Source organism: Petaurus breviceps, unplaced genomic scaffold (assembly GCF_028583685.1).
Source record: "Petaurus breviceps papuanus isolate PSGF00001 unplaced genomic scaffold, PetGlider_PUasm1.0 178, whole genome shotgun sequence".
Taxonomy (NCBI): domain Eukaryota; kingdom Metazoa; phylum Chordata; class Mammalia; order Diprotodontia; family Petauridae; genus Petaurus; species Petaurus breviceps.
Window position 1 is genome coordinate 13,902,766 of NW_027185777.1, and position 14,612 is coordinate 13,917,377.

The 14,612-nt window shown below is 42.1% G+C and overlaps 1 protein-coding gene across 2 annotated transcripts in view; it reads right to left on the bottom strand.

Annotated features, from left to right (window-relative positions):
- DNAJC1 (DnaJ heat shock protein family (Hsp40) member C1) overlaps positions 1-9,464 on the bottom strand; it is a 260,138-nt gene extending 250,674 nt beyond the window's left edge. Inside the window, exon 1 of one of the 2 annotated variants that reach the window (XM_069086286.1) lies at positions 9,008-9,464. In XM_069086286.1, coding sequence (XP_068942387.1) covers positions 9,008-9,169 — 162 coding nt within the window. In that variant the 5' untranslated portion in view covers positions 9,170-9,464. The remainder of the gene's footprint in view (positions 1-9,007) is intronic. The other variant, XM_069086287.1, reaches the window with a different exon arrangement.
- Positions 9,465-14,612: the final 5,148 nt, after the last annotated feature.

Sequence of the window (14,612 nt, forward strand, 5' to 3'; positions counted from 1 at the left end):
AAGGAAAGGAAAGGAAAGGAAAGGAAAGGAAAGGAAAGGAAAGGAAAAAGAAGGGAAGAAGGAAGGGTTTACTAAGTAGCTATTATGAGCCAGGCACTGTGCTAAGCACTTTACAAATATTATTTCATTTTATTTTCACAACAACCCTAACAGGTTGGTACTATTATTATCCTCATTTTACAGACGAGGAAACCAAGGCAGACAGAGGTAAATGATTTGTCCAGTAGCTTGCTGAGCCTGCGTCTGAGGCCACATTTGAACTCAGATCTTTCTGACTCCAGGCCCAGCACTCTATCCATCACATCACCTGGCTGCCTACGGAAAATAATTAAACCTTTTGACTTCAGTTTTTTCATCTATTTGGTAAGAATAATAATAAAACTACCTACCTCATAGGGTTGTTGTGAGAACAAGTACTTTGTGAATTGGAAAACATTATAGTGAGTTATTATGCTTATTATCCAATTTGCTGATGGCAAAAAGCTGGGAAGGATAATTAATCTGTGGAGTCACAATCAGTATCTTAAAGTACCTCAACAGGCAAAATCTAACATTAAATTTAAATAATAATAAATGCAAAGTACTACACACTTATACAATTGATTTTTTAAGCCAAAGTATAGGCCAGAAGAGATTTAGCTTCAAGACAGTTATATGGACAAGGCTTGGGGGATGTTGGCTGACAATCAAAGTCTAACTGCAATTTGGTTGAGGTTAATGAAGATTCCATGAGATCGTATTTGCAAAGTACTTTATAAACTATAGAGCACTATACAGACTCTGTTATTATCATTAGCCAAAAGCCTGAGGTGGCTGCTGAAGAGCCACAATAAAGGATCTAATGGTTTCTCCTCTATTCTTTGCCGGTCAGAACAGACTTGGAGTATCGTGTATGTAGTTCGGGGTACCCTGGTTTAAAAGAGACATTGACAAATAGAATGCATACAAAAAAAAAGGACCAGAATGGCAAGGAAAGCTAAAAACTGTATCACATGATGAACAGCTAAAAGAACTGGGCATGCTTAGCTTTGAAAAGACAAGATTTACGGCAACATGACAGTTGTTATTAATTATTTGAAAAGCCGGCACATGGAGGAAGAAAGAGGCATCACCTTTGGGGTTGCAGATATTGGCTCAATGGGTGGAGGTTACATGGCAGCAATTTTCAGCTCGATATAAAGAAAAGCCTTTCAAGAGCTCTGAGGAATGAGGTACTAATTTTCCAATTCCTAAAACGATGACTATTTGCCATGGAACTATGAATTAGGCAAGTAGTTGGGCCATACATTCCCTGAGATTCCTTCTAATTACTATATACTATGTCTTTCTCAATATCTCCCTCATACATGCCCCCTTTTCTCTCAAGCCATATACACATGGCTTCTTGGTCACCAAAGGGCATAAAAAGGCTGCCTATGTGGGGTCAGGGCCCTTTAGACTTGATGGATGTCCCAAGGTCAGAGAATTTGCCACATTCTGCACTGGTGACCAGATGAGTTTCTTAAAGGAGATAGGGTTGGGGCTGGGGGGAGGGTGGGGGGGGAGGGTTCTATTCTACCTGAGCTAAGTGCCATATCCTTGTGGAATATCCTTCATAGGCTATGGCCAAGTAACCCCCCTTGGTTTACTGCTGAATGACCTGCAAGTGTCTTATTTATTCAATATCAGATCTAAACCACTAGGGGAACAAGCCCAAGTCAGGGCCAACCTACAACACTGTGGAATATTCAAAGGACCAAAAGATCTCTAAGGAATTAAGTAGGCACTCTATGGAGAATTCACAATTCTTTATATCAGAACAGAACAGAAAGATTGAGAAAGGATAATGGATTCCAATCTTTACTTTTAGAGGGAGAACCCACAAATCAATGAGATCATAAATAATTTTGTTGTTCAGTCGTGTCTGACTCTCCATGACCCTATTTGGGGTTTTCTTAGCAAAGATAATGGAGTGGTTTACCATTTCTATTTCCAGTTCATTTTACAGATAGGGCAGACAGGGTTAAGTGACTCACCCAGGGTCACACCTACAAAATATCTGAGGCCAGATTTGAACTCAAGAAGGTGAGTCTTCCTGACTTCCAGCACTCTATCCTCTGTGCCACCTACTCATAGATACACGAAAGTATTCATATTTAAATATGTTGCTTATCACAAAATGCACCCTCACAACCAACATAACAGATGATATGATGCTTGTTGTTTTCATCATTATCTAAACAGCCAGTCTATTGACCTGGTCTCCCAAGTGGTTATCATTTTTAAAGTTTCTCCATTCCTGTTGTATGAGATGTGGCTACAAAGCAATAGGACATTTAAATAACAAAAACCAAATGACACCAGAATTCACAGACAGGAAAGAGTGATGCCTTCTTCAAAGCTGTCATCACAGAAGACAACCAAAGATGCTGTCATTGCTTAAAACACTTCTGGGGCTGCTTTTTTCGGACCCAGTTTACAAGCCATGAAAGAAAACCAATTTCATTACTTAATATAGCTACACAATTTTTTTAAAATTTTGTGAGTATATTTATTTATTTTTTGCTTTTTGGAGGGCAATTGGGGTTAAGCAACTTGCCCAAGGTCACACGGCTAGTTTTTGTGTTAAGTGGCTGAGGTCATATTTGAACTCAGAACTCAGGTCCTCCTGACTCCAGGGCTGGTGCTTTATTCACTGCGCCACCTAGCCACCCCAATATAGCTACACATCTTAAGGCAGGTAGGTGATACAATGGATAGAACTCTGGACCTGAAGTCAGGAAGACATGAGTTCAAATTCAGCCTTTCCCACTTATACTGGCTGTATAAACCTGGAAAAGCCACTAAACCACTGTTTGCCTCAGTTTGCTCGTCTATAAAATGGGGGTAATTAGAGTAACTATACCTCCTAAGGTTGTTGTGCGGACAAATTGAGAATATTTGTGAATTACTTTGCAAACCTTATATCACTCTTTAAAGGCTATTATTATTATTGTTAATATTATCAACTGCATCATAATTTAACATCCCTTTGTTTTCTCAAATTAAAAGAGCTTCTTGGGGTGGCTAGATGGTGCAGTGAATAGAGCACCAGCCCTGGAGTCAGGAGGACCTGAGTTCAAATCTGACCTCGGACACTTGACATGATTACTAGCCATGTGACTTTGGGCAAGTCACTTAACCCCAACTGCCCTCCAAAAAGCAAAAATAAATAAATAAATAAATAAAAGAGCTTCTTTAGCTTTTCTGCTCCACCTTATAGAAAATAAGGCAGCAACATTATTTTCCAAGTATTTAAGTCAAGATCAAATTAAGGGCACAATCCACTCATATAACTGGCCAATATGACCATATCCCAGTAATGAAAAAAGTTCCTCAAGATCACCCAAACATGTGGCCTGGAGATAATGATTGAACAAAAACAAATCTGAGTGGATTCTGACAGGCACATTAGGCATTTCTGGAGATAATGTGTGCTGTTCTTTTTAGAGACCCCAAGTCTGTTCTCCTATACCAGTGAAATCACAGGTCTACCCTCATATCATCCCATCAGCATAAGAAGAATATGATCTTTCATAAAGTTCTATCATCAAAAGGGTATTGGCATTCCAGAGAAAATGCAATTTGGGAATATCAGCTATCGCATTAAAATTTTTTTCCACTTTTTGCTCTCAATTAGCACATATCACCCAGAATTTGTTGTATTTTTAACTCCACTGACAAAAAGAAAACTGAGGAATAAAAGCTAAAAAATTAAGAGCACAGAGAGACCCAACTGAAAAGACAGTTTTATTTATTCCATAAGCAACAACAGGCAATCCCAGCTCCTCATGTTCAAGGCATCATTCTCATACCTGAGAAAGACTACCAAATATGAAATCTGAATCTGATGTCTGAAAATACTAGTTGAAGTAAATGACAAATAGTTTACAGGTCACTATCAAAATAAATAAGACCCAAATGCCTGAAGGCAGCCAACACATCTCATTCCCACTTTATAACTCCCCAAGGCCTGGAACAGCAAGTGGTGAGTATGCAAACTGTAGGAGCTCAGTGCTTGTCGCTGCTAGAAGCCCGTCCATCATACAGAATAGCTTTTTTTTGTGTCACCATAAGCTTCAAAAGGCATTTGAATCATAAGCAAAGCAGGAGAGAAACTGAGCAGACTGCTCACTGATATCAATAGTAGTCTAAAATAATTGGTGCTGTGAGAAGGCAGCTAACTGTATCATGTAATGGACAACTGTAAAACAGGAGACCCCTTAGCTTGCTAAGGCTACTATTCAAAGAATCACTTGAATCCGGCATCATTATTTGTACTCCAGATCTTCTGTGAATCTGTGATTTCATCAAGATAGATATTCCTTCAGTGAAGGAAATTTTACAAGCTCTCTGCCCCTCCCAAGCCTGCTCAGCACTCTTCCACATCCCCTACAGTGTGTCTACCAAATGTACTGGCAGGCCTTCCTCATGTTCACTTGACATCCCATGCCACAGAGCATAAAGGCTACCTGCTGGTTCTCCACCATCCACCATGTTACCAGACCATCATATATTTCACTGATGACCTCTTTTAAAACAAGTTTTCCTCTACCATTTCTTGTTTATAATATGTTTCTGCCTACTCAGGTCCACCTGTACCTTCACAGTGCCTTTTGGGTGATCCTCAACTTGAATTCTTTGGGGATTATGTTGTTCCATGACCCCAGCACAACATATAAAAAGTCATGATCCCCTAAGAGATCAGGTATGCCAAAATGTTGACAAGGACACATGACCTCCATAGCTCCTTGAATGCCTTAAAAAAAAGAGATAACCCCACAAAGTATGTGATTAGATCACTTGGGATAGTGGTAGCCCTTTTACAAAGCTGCTTAGGGGCCCAGAATTTTGGCTCTCTGCAAAAAATATTCTGCCAAAGCATCTTTTTTCTTCCATTATCCTTGCTCCTTCTACCCAAATAAAGTCAATTTCCCTGAAAACAAAAACAAAATGGTTTCCTGGACCCCTGAACCTTTAGGACTAGACAGTAATTGTCCTGTATTTTTGAGAAGGCCAAACTTATGTGACACTTCTGTGGCCATCCCACTCCTGCCCCTCACCAATCAACCAAAACACAGACAGCCCTGAGGCTCCACAACAAACCTATGCTCCAGAAGTACTTGGCAAGTAGCTCCCCAGTATTAGGATGGTGGAATATAACCTGTAACCCACTGGAGGAAAGAAGCAAGTGAAAAATGGAAACAGTCTGGCAATGGCCTTCAGGGAGTAAGAAGAGGACTATTGACAAATTGCTGTTTGGGAGGACACAAAAGGATGAAATAATTAGTATAGAGGTCCAGAGATACCACATTAAGCATTTGGTCTCAAGTGCTGTTTTCAGTTGCCAAGAGATCTGGATACAATACTGATAATCAGCTGAAAATTACATTTTAAGAACCTGGAAGAAAGGGGCGGCCAGGTAGCACAGTGAGTAAGAGCACCAGCCACAGAGTCAGGATGACCTGGAATCGAATCTGGGCTCAGACACTTAGCACCACACCTAGAAATAACTGGCCGTGTAACCTTGAGCAAGTTACTTAACCCCAACTGCTTTAAAAAAAAAAAAGAAAAAAAAAGAACCTGGAAGAAGGAGAATTTGAGGGAAAGTTGGTGTGATCAGTCTCTTTTGATTTCTAAAAACCTCACCTACTATATCATCACACCAAAGAACCTTTCTAATTGCTCACTATTTTGACTTTAATGGAAGCACTTCCTGGTGGCTAATCTGAGCTTCATTGCCTGCATCTGCAAAATGAGGGAGGTCCTGCTAAGGTCTCTTCAAATTCCAAATCTATAATCCTATTGAAGGGTAGATTGGGAATCAGTAGGTCTTGGGTTCAAATGTTGACTTGGCTACTACTGACTGGCAAGTCACTCATTAGAACGGTTTCCTTCCCTATAAAATGAGGGAGGGAAGGATGGATGAGATGACCTCTTCTAAAGTCTCTTCCAACTTTAGACCCAAATAGATGACAGACCTCCTAAACCTATCTGCTCATCACACACCCTGTGATTAGAGCGTGCTGACTCTGTGATGGAATACTACTGTGTTATAAGAAATGATGAGCTGACTGATTTTAGAAAAACATGGAAAGACCTGCATGAAATAATGAAGAGTGAAATGAACAGAACCAAGAGAACACTGTATACAGTAACAGCAATACTGTTCAAAGAATAATTGTGGACAACCAAGTTATTCTCAGTACTCAGGATACTCAGATCACTTATAAAGGACCTACAAAAGGAAGATACTCTCCACCTCCAGAGAAAGAACTGATAAATAGAAGTATGCATAGTATGGTTTTACATATATTTATAAATCTGTGTCAAATGGTGGTCTTCTCTAGGGTGGGGTGGGAAAGGAGGGAGGGAGATAGTATGGAACTTAAAATATTAAAAAAAAAGAATTAAATTTCTTAAAGAGAGAGTACTAAGCCTAGGCTGGCTCAGTTTTCCCTGTTGTTGTTCACTCATTTCAGCTGTGTCCAACTGAAATGGTTTACCATATCCTTCTCCAGTTCATTTTACAGATGAGGAAACTGAGGCAAATAGGGTTAAGAGACTTGGCTAGGGTCACACACTTGGCTAGTAAGTGTCTGAGGCCAGATTTGAACTCAGGAATATGAGTCTTCCTGAGTCCAGGCCCAGTTCTGTTTAAGTTCCACCCACTGAAATTCTACCCATTCTGCAAGAGTCAGCATACCACCACTTTCATAAAGCACTCGCCTGACTCCTTCCCCTCTTACAGGATCCAACCTAAAGAGATCACCCAAAGCCTGCAACAGTGGTAGTGCCCTGCATTCAGTGGCACTTAATAAATGTTTGATTTGTTGTAATGAACTGAAGAAGTCTCCTTCTAATCACTTCAAGATCTACTTTTAAATGCCCTAATTATTTAAATAGCTATTACAGTCAATATCTCCTCGTTATTAACAAAATATTCCTACTGGTCTATTTTGCCAGTCTTGATATCACAATGGACTGGAAAACCATCAGTTAAAATATCTTTTTGGGTCCTTCTGTTTTTCACTACTACAGTTTCAATCTCCATCTTAAACAAGTCTCTTCTTAATTGCCTACATTTCTTTATTTTCTCATCATTGCCATTATGGTTGACTGCTCTGAATTGTCCCCTGCCTAATTAACTTTGCAAAATAAGTTGCATAAAATTATAAGTGAAATTTTATATGATACCATATGCTAAATTATACTATATAACTTGGATCCTAAAACACTGACAGCCCATTTTCTTAGATCTGATTGGATTTGCTCATTTAGGTTCCTGCATGTTCATAGACACTTTCAATGAATTATACAGCAAGTATAGTTGAATTCTCTCTTGCAAAATATATAGGACCCTATCTATCTCTGATATCACTGTTAGTAAAAGCCAAGGAAAAGACAATGTAAATTGATGCATAAAGTAACGCATGCCATTTTGCAATCACTTAAAGCAGTTACAATGAATTCTAAACACTTTCTACAATCTAGAAATTAAGAGATTGCTTCACAAGTAATATGATCGCTAACTTATTTTTACATAGATCGAAAGTTCATATATTGTGAAATTAAGGCAATAAGTGGTGCAGGGTGCCAACTCATAAACATGCAGACGGTTATTACATAACAACCAGCACATGTGGATTGAAGTGTGAAATGCTCACACTTCATGGTTCTTGAAAGAAAAAATGTTAAGCTTATGGTGACATGGCAATTAAGTGCTATATATACAATGATGGAATGAAAACAGAATGTTTGAAGATTAAATTCCCATTCATTCTAGGTTGGGTAGTTCCGGCAAACTTATATTTACCTATGTAAGAAAAAAAGTGTTGCCTGCCCACACTTAAAAAGAGGTAGTAAATTTCATTTCTTTACTCCTCAATGGATTTTACAGGTGGGTTAAATCCAGTTCTGAGGAAGTACTGAGACTTGTACCTTAAAATTCTGAAAGGAGGAAGGTGGATTATCGATTTTTCTTGGCACCAGGATTCAGCCAGTGACAGAGGGCTGTGTAATGTGCTCCTAAAACACCTCCTCCCCCTCCCCCTGAAAAAAAAAAAAAAACCTAAAAATTTAAAAAAGCAAAAAAAAACCCTAAATAAACAAAAACAATTTTGCCCCCAAAAAAATTTTGGGCTTTAAAAAAGAAAGTAAAAGTTCCCATTTCCCCCCCCCCAACCCCTTTTTTTTTTTTTTTTTTTACCCTGAAAACGACCCAGTTCCCATAGGAGCGCGCCCTTAGTCATGCCTGTCTTGAAATGACCCTGAGTTTTGCGCAAACCCAAAACAGCGTTACAGGGAAAACTACAGTATTAGAGGGGATACAAACAAAACAACCCCCCCAAACTAAGGAGATGTGGGAACAAAACTTAGGTCAAGCTTTCTTTGAAGGGGGCAGGGAAAAGGGAGAATGAGGAAAAGGGTTCGTGGGGAAGATCTGGGCTAGGGTGAGCAATGTGACCACACTTCACTGCCACCACTTTGCTCAGTTCGTGGGGTTTTCTTCTGCAGAAGGCAGGGCATGTGTGGTTATAAGGTCCTACGCCAGGGCTTTGCTACCTGTCAAGGGGGCAGAAATGAGAGGGTAGCGGAGGAGGAGTCGGAGGAGTAGGAAGGTCAGGGAAGGGGGTCTCCTAGATCGGGGTGGAAGGGGCTGATGAAGGCGGACCTGAAGAGGATACCGGGGAACCCAAGTCCCGCTGGGGTCGAGAGAGAGGTTCTTCTTTGCCTGAGGAGGGGGGCTCCCCTATTTATCCAGAAGGGTGGAGCGGAGTGACACCAGAAGTTGGAGGCACAAGGTGAATCAGTCCCGCCTGGGGTTCCCCGCTGAAGGCACCCTCGTACACCCAGGCTTCTCCCAGTCCTAGAGCGCGGCAGCCTGGGCAGTCGGGGGTCCCCGAGAAAAGCCAGGGGATGGGTGGCGCGGAGGGAGCGCCAATGGGGAGGCCAAGTCGCGCGTGGGCGCCCACGCGGCCCCGCTTACCTGCTGCACGCCGAGGAAGTGGTAGAAGTTGAGCTGCACCTCCTCCACCAGGTCGAACAGCTCCAGGTCCGCGCTCTCCCAACCCCGGGAGGGCACCGACTGCAGCAGAAACAGCAGCAGCAGCAGCGGCCGTCGCCAGAGCCCGGGGCGAGGGGCCGTCATCGCGCGCGCGTGCCGGGCTCCCTCGCGCTCCACGCACGGAGCTCCGCGCGATCCACGCCGCGTCGCCCGGGGCCTCCTCCCCACCGGGGACAGAAGCCGAACGCGGACGTGGCGGGCGCGCTGGTGGTGGAGAACAGAGACGTCAGACCCGGACACCGCCACGCGCGGGGCGAGGCGGCTCAGCCCGTTGGCGCCCGGGACGCGGGAGGGACACCCACGCTCTTGCTGCCCGCGGACCCTCACTCCCGGGCCAGGCCGAGGGGCTGGGGGAGCCAGCAGGGATAGGCTGGGGGCGGGGAGGCGGAGGTCGGGGGAGGAAAGAGGCGTGGCTTTCCCCTCGGCTCAGCCTATCAGGAGTCTAGCTTCCGGTGATATCACGTCTCCTAGCAACCCCGGGAGAGGCTGACAGGACCGGAAGTGGGGTAAAGCCGGCCTCCCCAGGAAGACCCTCGGAGGGATCCAGGTCCCCTGGCCTCCCTCAGACCCCGCCCCGCCCCCGCGCCTCCCAGACTGTACTTAGCTTCTTGAATGGACGCGAGAAATTGAAGGAATTACTCAAATAACTGGCGCGTTCCCCCCTCCCCCAACGCTCTTCCTTGACATGTTTTCTCTTCCCCAGATAGTTTAGGTTTAGAGCAGGGCCTTGTCCATGTCACACGCGACCTCCCCAGCTGCGCAGGTCCCCGGCCCAAGTGCATTAAGACCCCCGGGGCAGGCTGGCTTTTTTTTTTTTAAGTGACAAGTCAGGTCTCATTCAAAGATGTCCCCCCACCCCGCCAAGATTCCATCATCCCCCGTCCCCCAGTAATGATACTACATGGCCTTTATTGGATCAGTGTTTAAGAGTCACCCGTAATAGCAACGTAGTTAAGGTTGGGTGGCCCAAGTAGGGCGGACTTAGGGGTCAGGCAGGAACAAAACGGGGTAGAGCATCGGTGGGCGGTAGGACTGTGGAACCAAGGCGGAAAGTTTCTTGAATTATTATTCTGGGATTTGAAGGAGAGAAAGAGACAGGAGTTGGGGGTAGAAAGACAGAGATGGAGAGACAGGGAGGAAGAGGGAGACAGACAGACAGGAAGGGAGGAGGGAGAGGGAGGGGGAGAGAGAGAGAGAGAGAGAGAGAGAGAGAGAGAGAGAGAGAGAGAGAGAGAGAGAGAGAGAGAGAGAGAGAGAGAGAGAGAGAGAGAGATTGATTAAATGTGCTGTGGCATGATGGGAGTTGTATGCCTGTTCGCAGTCTCGTGGGAAATGTAGTCCTCTCCCATCGATAGGGCATTTCGCCTCCACCACCACAGCCACTCATCCTCGAATTTGCAGGAGAGGTTTAATAAGTTTTAGGAGGTTCTCAGCTCTTGTGCTTTATGATTTCCCACCTCTTCTTTCATTCTACAGAGCTCTTGTTGATTTTTTCTGAGGCTTCTGCCCCATCCCTGCTGCAGTCTCCTGATTCCCCTTCCCCTCCCATCCCCCTCCTGTTTGCTTTTTCATTTGCCCAACTGGTCATTCTTGTTCCTGGTTTACCGGGCCGTACCTCTGAGAAGATTCAGAATGCTTAAGCACTTTGCAGAGTTGGAAGTCTGATTGATCCCATTTGGGATCCAGGGTACAATACCAAGCTGAACAGGAACATGATGAGGCTAATTTTCCTATCAGCGTAAGCACGTTGTATTTGATAAAGGTTAGAAAAATACATGAAATATGAAGCAACTATGATACCTTCTTCCAGATTTTGCATGGCTGCTTACCAATCTTTTTTCGATGTTATGTGTGTGTCACTTCTGTATGACAAATGTATATCTAAAATGCTATATTAAGATGAAAATGTTGTTCATTTAATGATATTGTTAATGTATTAGGATGTCTGACTATTTAAAGGAACACCGGTGAATTATTTTGTAGTGTGAATACCCACATGGTATCGTTAAAGGTTAGAGCTGGAGGGTATATCCCATTTCTGTTGAGGTTACTACCATTCTTCCAGTTATCAAGTTGACAATTTCAGTTTCCAGAAGTTCTTTCTCACTAGGTCTCATAAACAATCTTACCATTTCTACCTCTATAATATATCCCACATAAGTCTACTTTTCCCCATTCACATAGCTGACACCTTAGTTCAGCCCCTCAACACTTTTTATCTGGGATATTACAATGTCTTCCTAACTGGTCTCCCTGCCTCAAATCTCTCCCTCTGCCCCATAATCTATCCTACACACAATTGCCAAAATGATTTTCCTAAAGTGAAGATTTGACTTAATCAGTACCCCATCCTCACACTCAGTAAACTACAGGGCTCCCTTTTGTCTCAAGCACTGAATTTAAACTCCTGTGTTTGACATTTTATACATGTAATACAGGTTCAGGCCTGATTCAGTCTGCTTCAGTGGTTTCAGCTCAATAATGGAGTGAAAGGAAATACTTAAAGAACACATAATATTTCACAAAACAAATTTAACTATGGATACTTAACAATAAACTGGAGACCATTCAATAAGAATTCAGCATTGGTTCGGTTTGACACAGCACTTTCTCATTTGCCAGACAGTGGGTTGCCTTATAACTTCCTGGTCAATGAAGAATAAAAGTCCGGCCCATGGGGAGTAATAAACCTGAGGAGTCCCTGTCTCATCCTGGGCCAGGTTTTTATTCTTAGTCAGGAAGCTATATCAACAGTTCAGATATTAGACCCCTGGACCACTTCTCAAGGATGGTTTTATTGCTCTTCAGAAAAAGAAAAAACTAGACTAGCCAATGTGAGTAGATATTGCTGCTACATTACTTTTTCAATCTCATTACATTTTACTCCTCTCTGATTCTCCATGGTCAGAGACTGGCCAGACTGGCCTCCTTGCAGTTCTTCACACATTCCAGACATCCTTTTGCACTGACTGGTCAGCCACTCCCGGAATGCTTTCCCACCTCACCTTTCCCTAATTTCCTTCTAGACTTAACCTTGAATGTATTTTCTGCAAGAGATCTTTTCTGATTTTTTCCTACCCCACTCCCCAATCCCCAGCTGCTAGTGCTTTCCCTTCTGGAATTACTTTCCATCTATTTTGTATGTATCTTTAATGTATTTAGTTATTTGCATGTTGTCTTCTTCATTAGCATTCGAGGTCCTGAAGAGTGAGCAGGGATTGTTTTTGCCTGCCTTTGTCCCCATACACTCTCTCCTCTTTGTTTCTTGCAATCCCTGACTGCCTTCAGTACTCAGATCAACTGCCACCTTCTGCATGAGGCCTTTCCTGGTATCCCTAACAGATAAGGTGCCTTCCCCTGTGTTACTTTGTATCTTCTCTGTATGCCATTTTGTACATATCTGTACATGTGCAGGTTGTCTCCACCATTAAAATGTAATCTCTAGGGTAGGGACTTTCACTCCTTCGCAAGACATTCATCTCGTAGTCTCCTTCCCTAGCATGGTGCCTGGCTCATAACAAGTACTCAATATATACTTGCTTGTTCGATCCGGTCCTACTCTGAGTTTACAAGTTGAGAAAAACCAAGTCCATAAATTAGATGTTGTATAAAAAGTCACACTTGTGTGTGACCATTTCATTTGTGAGAATAGAATCATAACAGTGTCAGAACTGAAGGGCCTTTAGAAACCAATCCCAAAGTTTTAAACCAATTTTTGTGTCATGTTTCCCTTTTGTAGGCTAGTGGGGCCTTCCTTAGAAAAATGGTTTTAAATACATAAAACAAAATATATAGAATTGAAAAATAAACTAATTATATTGAAATAAAGATGTATTTTTCTCCCAATCAAGTTCATGGAGAGTCTGAAATCCATCCACAGTCTGTGGGTCTCAGATTAAGAATCCCTGATCTAGTCCATTGTTTAATTCAGGTTTAGATTCTCCCCTTTTTAGGGTAGCAGAAATTTGTTGCCGTTTGGCTTGGTTTGCTTTTCCATTGGAACTTGATTTTAGAGCTGATATTTATGGAATGTTTTTCCTTTCCTTTTTTTCCCTGTTTAATTGATTTATTTCAAAACCAATAAGTAATAGAGATTATTTCACAGTCAGGGGCTAAATTATAGATTTACAGAATGTTAGAGCTATAAGGAACTATAGAGATGTAAACTTATTTATACCAACTCCCACAATTTGTAGATGAGGAAACTGAGGCCCAGAGAAGGGAAGTGCCTCCTCCATTAGGTTGCAAGCTTCTTCAGAGGAGGGACTGTCTTTTGTCTCTTTTTGTATCCCCAACACCTAGCACAGTGGTTAGCAAATAGTAGGTGCTTAATAAGTGTCTATTAAATTTAATTGTACTGAACCCAAGGTCATACACTTAGTAACTGACAAATCAAGGACTCGATGTCTTTCTAGGAAACATTTCAAATATTCTCTTTTAAAAGTTTAAATAGATATTATTCATATCTCACCTTCATTTTCTCCTGTACCCTTCTCCTGCCACCTCTCAGAAAGTCATTATGACAAAGAACAAAAAAAGGAAGGAAGGAAGGAAGGAAGGAAGGAAAGAAGGAAGGAAGAAAAAGAAGAAAGAAAGAAAAAAAGTAAGAAAGAAGTATGGCAAAACCAATCAACAGACAAAAACATGGTACTGTGTGCACTATTCTACACCACTTCAGTTCAGCAAAGGGGGTGGGGTGGGGCAAGGGAAAGGTATCTTTTCATACATCTTTTTTTTGGGGGGTGGAAACTTTGGTCATTATAATTTTGCTACTTTCATTTTCCTCTTGTTTATTTTGTTCTTTCCATTTCCATTTTTCAAGTTGTTGTGTATGTTCTTTACCTGCTTGGTTGTTTTAGTTTGCATCAGGGCATATATGTCTTTCTAAGCTTCTCTACATTCATCTTGTTCATAATTTTTTTTTTTTGCCTTTTGGAGGGCAATTGGGGTTAAGTAACTTGCCCAAGGTTACACGGATAGTTTTTTTGTTGTGGGTGTTAAGTGTTCTGAGGCCTGAACCAAACTCAGGTCCTCCTGACTCCAGGGCTGGTGCTTTACTCACTGCACCACCTCCCCTTCATCATTTCGTACAGCACATTATGTCGTTACATCCACATAACACATTTTGTTTTCTCCTTCCTTATTTTCATATATTTTAATTGCATTTCAAGTTAAAAATATTTATTAAGCACCTGGTATGTGTTCATCATTATGCTATGGATGGGAAATACAAAGATAAAGAATGACCTGCCAACAATCTTCATATTTTATTTGATTTCCTTTCCCATGGTTTTTCTCATTGTCAGTATTTCAAGGTGAGGATGAACATAATATAAGTGCCTTTCTGCAGAAAGACTGGGAAATCTTAGGATTTTTTTTCCTTTCCCAAGAAGAGTCAAATATCTCCAAAGCTAATTTTCGCTCCCCTTCCTCACCCCACCCCCCCCAGCCCTTAGTCAACAGGCATTTTATTTAGCTCTTACTATTTTCCAGGCTCTATGCTAAGTGCTAGGAACACCTAGTATCA